The sequence below is a fragment of the Triticum dicoccoides genome, chromosome 7B, assembly GCF_002162155.2.
Source record: "Triticum dicoccoides isolate Atlit2015 ecotype Zavitan chromosome 7B, WEW_v2.0, whole genome shotgun sequence".
Taxonomy (NCBI): domain Eukaryota; kingdom Viridiplantae; phylum Streptophyta; class Magnoliopsida; order Poales; family Poaceae; genus Triticum; species Triticum dicoccoides.
Window position 1 is genome coordinate 559,477,924 of NC_041393.1, and position 6,133 is coordinate 559,484,056.

At 51.9% G+C, this 6,133-nt stretch overlaps 3 protein-coding genes across 4 annotated transcripts; 2 read left to right on the top strand and 1 right to left on the bottom strand.

The window, feature by feature from the left end:
* Window positions 1–899: 899 nt before the first annotated feature.
* Window positions 900–2,538, top strand: LOC119338220 (lipid transfer-like protein VAS). Its single transcript, XM_037610521.1, has 3 exons — window positions 900–1,338; window positions 1,881–1,943; window positions 2,240–2,538. Exons 1-3 carry the CDS (start codon window positions 948–950, stop codon window positions 2,341–2,343), a joined length of 558 nt encoding a protein of 185 aa, XP_037466418.1. The 5' UTR covers window positions 900–947; the 3' UTR covers window positions 2,344–2,538.
* A 115-nt stretch (window positions 2,539–2,653) lies between these two features.
* LOC119338221 lies at window positions 2,654–4,416 on the bottom strand. The gene is made up of 3 exons (XM_037610522.1): window positions 3,958–4,416; window positions 3,342–3,612; window positions 2,654–3,101 (listed from the first exon to the last, which is right to left on the bottom strand). Exons 1-3 carry the CDS (start codon window positions 4,124–4,126, stop codon window positions 2,780–2,782), a joined length of 762 nt encoding a protein of 253 aa, XP_037466419.1. The 5' UTR covers window positions 4,127–4,416; the 3' UTR covers window positions 2,654–2,779.
* On the top strand, window positions 4,339–5,828 carry LOC119338218. 2 transcript variants are annotated; one of them, XM_037610519.1, is made up of 2 exons: window positions 4,339–5,213; window positions 5,344–5,828. In XM_037610519.1, exons 1-2 carry the CDS (start codon window positions 4,544–4,546, stop codon window positions 5,358–5,360), a joined length of 687 nt encoding a protein of 228 aa, XP_037466416.1. In that variant the 5' UTR covers window positions 4,339–4,543; the 3' UTR covers window positions 5,361–5,828. The 2 variants fall into 2 exon arrangements, with proteins under 2 accessions (XP_037466416.1, XP_037466417.1); XM_037610520.1 differs by having other exon boundaries at window positions 4,343–5,264; window positions 5,344–5,827.
* The last annotated feature ends 305 nt before the right edge of the window (window positions 5,829–6,133 follow it).

Consider the following 6,133-nt stretch of genomic DNA (forward strand, 5'->3'; position numbering starts at 1 on the left):
AAATAGGGTTTTTGCAGATTGCTTAGCGAACTTTGAACGGTGTGGAGATAGCACAGCATACTGGCTGGGGCAAGCTCCTCCGTGCGCCAGTAATTTAGTCGCTGAGGATTGTAAATCTATTATCCTGGAATAAAATCCCTATGACTTCCCGCAAAAAAAAGAGAGAAGGATGATGAGGAAGAGCTTACTGGTTGCGCCCCTTATCCAGTCGAAGAGGAAGCAGTTGGCGGCTTGACGCCCTGGACCCTGTCGCGGAACACCTCGATGGCAAGTGGGAACCCTTACTTGGTTGTCTCAAGATCGGTGTTGAGCAGCGGCAGGCGGAGACGTCAACTTGCTCCACCCGCAGCTTCGAGACAGACTCCTTGAACACCTCCACCGCATGCCAACAATGGGTCTGTGGTAGCACGGGCAACTTGATCGTTTGTTCAGCGCCACCCGATTTCATTGCGGGAAGGGGAATGAGAAGGGGAATGAGCGTCACGAGGATGAGGAAAACGGCGGATCAGGAGCAAGGGGGGTTCGAAGAAGACGGAGTGTGGCGCGTGGGTCGTGACTATACTTTTTTCCACTGAGGAATCATGCGAGCTAGAGAAATGGGTCGAACCATCACGGCGTTTGATCCTGTTTTAATAGTAGAGATACCACAAGACTCCTGTCGTGCCTAGCACCTCTCGCGAACTGGATCAGCCATGGCGTGCAATTTGCACAGCGAGGAAGATTCCAGCCCACGTACGTACACGTCGCCAGCCAGGCACCAACCACCCTGCAGGCACACATGCTAGACTAGGCTAGATCCATGCAGCAGCTGAACTACTGAAGCCCCTCAAAAAATAAAAATAAAAACTCAACTGCTGAAGAATATAGGAGTAGGACCATACCACCTTGCTCGCTCGCACTCACACTAGTTCACTCTCGCAGCAGCTAGCCTCGCTCTCGTGCGCAGGATGCGGAGCGGTGTCAGCGCGCGCCTTCTGCCGCAGGCGGTGGCCATCGCCATCGCCGTGGCCGTCGCCTGCTGCATGGCCGCCGCACCGTCGTCGGCGCAGGGGACGACGACGCCCGCGGACGCCAGCGGCGCGGTGCCGTCGTGCGCGTCGAAGCTCGTGACGTGCGCGGGCTACCTGAACACCACCGACACGCCGCCGGAGTCGTGCTGCGACCCGCTCAAGGAGGCGGCGACCACGCAGGCGGCGTGCATGTGCGCCATCCTCATGAACAAGGCCGCGCTGCAGGCGTTCGGCGTGGCGCCGGAGCAGGGGGTGCTCCTCGCCAAGCGCTGCGGCGTCACCACCGACGCGTCCACCTGCGCCAAGTACACCGCCGGCGCCGGTTCCGGTAAGCCCGCCCGCTTTCCGAGCTCTCGTCAATCATCATCATCATCGTTGCCGACAGGATCGATAGATTGATGCTTCGTTTAGCGCCTAGTGCGGCACGCACGTACGTCCAAGCTGAGCTGAAACTTAATTATTTGTTTGTCAGAAACAGTAGTACTTGGATCAGATCAAGGTGGATTGTCCATTACTGGAAAATTTGTCCTTTCATGCACCTGATCTGAGCTAGCCACATCTCTCTCTCTCTCTCTCTCTTAAACATCTTTACCATCAATCTGTACTTTGTAGTGGTACTTTAGTTAACAACATGTAAAAAAGTAATCTGCTGGTTGCCTGACGAGCTGAGGGTAGAGAAATGGGTGCCAAAACTTGGATCTCCATCAAACCAGAACCATAATTATTGTATCTTCTGCTGAAAGTTTTCACACGCAAGATCTCTTCAATGATGATCTGATTTGATCACAACCGATAAGATCAATCATGCCATAATTAGATTGATTTGTACGACAGCGTGCTGAGCACTGCTGATTTTAACTCTCTTTGCAGATGCTGCAACTGCAGGTAGCACAGCCGCTTCTTCAGCATCCACGGGAACTGCTGCTTCTACAGGTAATTTGAGTTCAGACAACAATCTTTAGTGCTGTCTAGGATGATCAGAAGTAGAGAAACTTACAAATTTCTAGTCTCGCTAGAATAACTTTAAAAATCAGTACTGCCTTAAAACACTGGGAAATAATGTACACATGAAACCAACATAATGACTGGCGGAGATGTTCTTTTAATTGGTAGCCTGAACCTCTCTTCTGAAACCATCTCAAACTCAACTGACCTTCGTTCTACATTTTTTGAAAGGAAACTTAACTGAATTTCTACTGCCAGTAACCTACCCTTCTGTTCTTCTGCAGTTGCCAAGCCAACGGCAAGCGGAGGAACCACGCATCCCCTGAGCTTGATCGCCGCATCTTCATTTGTAGGCTTCAGTTTCATCTGGTGGACGATCATGGCGTAGTAAGAGATGCCAATGAGTATGAACTGTTATGTAAAAAAAAACTGTATCGTCTCAATAAACATAACTATCTGGTTGTCACTTCGTTCGGTAAATTTTACTGCTTGTGCCTTTGTACATGGCCCACGCATCCCATTCTGTATGCCTATCTAGGTTACAATTGTCATTAAATGAGAATGAAGGGTAGATTGTTTAGAAGGGAGAGACGGAACAATGAAGAACATAACAGAGCATGTCTACTTCGAAAACACATCATAATTGCAAACACATAACTAACGCAAATCACCAAGTAGAAGTCTAGGGCCAAAAACCAATGAGAGAAAAGACCTTCTATTCACTTCAAAAGAGACATGTTTTATTTGATACAATAATTTCAACAGGTCACTACTTAGCGGCAAAGGGTGAAACTTTTCTCCACATTCCGATTAATCATCAGCCATCACTCCCTACTTCGGCTTTTATGTTCACGGTGGTGATGTTTGGACCTCCTGTTCTCCTCCTTTCTCTCTCGGTTGCTACTATTGTTCTTTTCTTCTTTTATGTGCTTGTGCTTCGAGGTGGATGGCTCCTCGTCTGAGTATTTAGATCTAAAAAATAGTGGCTTCTCTGGACCATAAACTCGGTGCTTCCGTTCTTCTTTCACTCGTGCATCCGGACTTACTGAATCATCTTTCACGCCGGATGGAGGCTTGAGGTATGGGCCAGGCTCATCCATTCTAGAACCAATGGCTCCTCGCCCGCGCTTCACCCTAACAAAGAAACTGCGTGTCTAGTGAAAATTGGAACAGATAGATGGCCTATGCATGTGCAAATACAAATGTATAGGCTAACTACATTTCTTATTAAAACAAGAACATTGTAAGATTATGATTTTGTGATTAGTCACATGTAAAGTACACACATGACATCATAGAAAGATCACATCTTCAATTAATATCAGATTATTTTTTTCTCAATATTTCATTTCTCCCAGTGTGTTGTTGATCAAAACCGTAACTGACCTTGATCGAAGAAACTCTTCGATTTCATCATCGCCTAGCCCATCCCCCCGGTCCGAATAAGAACTGCCTTGTGAATCCCTTGACGAAAATGATGCGCCATACGGTCTGTCTCGCTGGGTCTTAGAAACAGGGCTCTGGTCTCTTGAGTCGTTCTTCCGTTTCTGGGATCTCGAGTCAATTCGACCATTGGTTCTGGTTTTCATCTTCAATTCCAGCTCCAGCTCCTTCTCCCTGGCACGCCACATCTCATTAACTTCCACAACTCGATTTGCTGCAGACAAAAAGAGAAAATATATTTCAAAAAGAAAGTTCCAAACTGTATTTCTACCGGAAAATTCTCAACAAAGTAGATTCTTTCAAATGAACGTTTTTGGATGTGAGGGCTAGCAGAAACAAAACATTTTTTTTACTACAAGACATGTCATTTTGCACTATACTCGTAACTTCGTAGTAATTTTAATTAATCAATCATATTAGCTGGGCTTTGAGCATAACCAACAACTACTCCCTCCGTCCGGAAATACTTGTCATCAAAATGGATAAAAGGGGATGCTTAGTTGGCCAGTGAATCAATCATATTAGCGTCGAACAAAAAAGTAAGGAGCAACCAACCGACCTTGATGAACGCCAAGAACGGTGGCGGCAAGGAACCGCGAGTTGGGGCGGTGCCTCACATTAGGTTTCTGCAGATAGGCGTGCACCCCTTCCTTCTCCACCTGCATCCGCAGCCTCCGGGCCTCCTCGAGGAGCAACGCCGCAAGGCGATTCTCCGTCCCCAAATCCATCGCCCAGCCGCGAAGGAAAACGATTTCTGGAGAGGAGAGGAGAGCCTCGGCGACAGCGGCCGTGCACGCGTCGCCCGGCGGCGACGGACGGCGAGAAGCCCAGCCGCCGGGAGGATTTTGGACGCGTCTAGAAATTCCGGTGGCGATTGGGGACAAGAGACCTCGATTGCTTCTTCTGTTTTGTGATCGATTCCACCGATTCCTGCTGGGCTTCCGCTTCCGTGTCCAGCTCGTGCTGGACCGTCGTAATTGCTGTTTTCTTGTATGGGCCTCCACTAGCCCATGTAACCGAGCCCACGCCTAGCATTTCCTAAGCCCGAGCGCCATGCTTCCGTTCCGGCAACGCAACCCACCGGAGGAATTCTCATCTGGAGGAGAAGGAAACTCGTCCGCCCCCAAATCGACGACGGGCACCAGATGCGGCCGCCGTCGCCGCCGCGGCCGCTGGCCTTCCCGACGCTAGACTCGCTCGCGGCGTACCTCCGGCCGCGCCTCCCGGGCCCGGCGCTCGCCTCCTGGGGATCCGCGCCGGGGACCAAGAACCTGCTCAACCTCTTCCTGGAGCTCTCCTGCGGCGACTGCACGCTCCTGCCCGCGGCCTCCTCCCCACCGGCCCTCGTCGTGCGCGCCGTCCACGTCGCCACCGTGCGCATCCGCAATCGCCGGGGCGCGCTCCTCGTGGAGACCCGCCAGCTGCTCTCCGACGGCACGCTCCGCCGCCGGGCCGCGCGGCCGCTCTCCGAGAAGATGCGCCCCGGGGAGACCCCCGAGGCCGCCGCGGCCCGCGCCGTCGTCGAGGAGCTCGGCGAGCGCGCCCGCGTCCGGATCGTGGGGGCGGTCCCGGAGCCGCGCGTGGAGGAGCGGGAGTCCGTCTCGTACCCAGGACTCCCCGCCAGGTACGTGCTGCACGCGGTGGACGCGGAGCTCGTGGAGGGCGTCCCGGAGGAGGGCGAGTTCGACACGGAGGAGGGCGGCGAGGGCGAGGGCCACGACGGCGGCGGCGCGGCCATCACCGTGAAGCGGCACTACTGGTCGTGGGTCGACGACGACGAGGCCCGCGGCGAGGCCGCCCCGGCCGCCGTCGCCGGTGCGCAGTAGAAATAAATATATGCTGTTATCATCTTGTGTTTGTGTTTGGGTAATTTATTTTTAACAATTCATCCGCTTGCCATATCATGTACTCTCGTTGAGTATGCTTCTTGCGCTCTGCTCTGCAGGACTGCAGTGTTCATAGTACGGCGGCCCTTTTTGCAACCCGCACAGTTCGTCACTCTCTCTCTCTCTCTCTCTCTGCGCCGCAGGGACGTCGAAGTGTTTCTTCCGCGCTCGGGTCTGTTTGTTTGAGCTTCGAGGCCAGATTCAGCTTGGCCGGTGAAGCCGAATCTGAAAGCTGAAACAATCTATTAACATTCAGGCTATTTTGAATGCAATTGTCCGAGACATCTTTGGGTGTCTGCGTACACAAGTTGCGCGGAAGGAATTTAGCCTGTTGGATTGCCTGCATTCATCGTCGGGTCTGCATTGCATGAAGTTTAGAACATCTCTGGGTCTGGTTCCCAGAGAATGCTCGATTTGGCAGTTTTTCACAAGCTAGGCCTGGGCTCGATGCTATCGAGCGCACGTGGGTGACTCTCCCCCGGTGCGGTTACGTGGGCTCCTTCATTCTGGGTACACCTCGTACGTGAGTTTGCACGTTTTCTACGGTAATCTCTTCTTAATTTCTTTCATCTTCTAATCCACAAAATAATGCTTGGATTTAAAAGATAAGGTCTACAGAAAGAAGATGCACATCGATGTTGATCAGTTCGTAGTTTCGTCTGCCATAAATGTTTATATTTGAAGCTATTTTGTACTCTCTCCGTTCGGAATTACTTGTCGAAGAAATCGATAAAAATGGATGTATCTGGCGAAGTTCGCCCGGGCCCTCCGCCTGCGATTGCTATGGCTTGCATGGACGCAACCCTCCTGCCCCTGGGTTGGCACCGGCTCTCCATGCGACGACGCCGA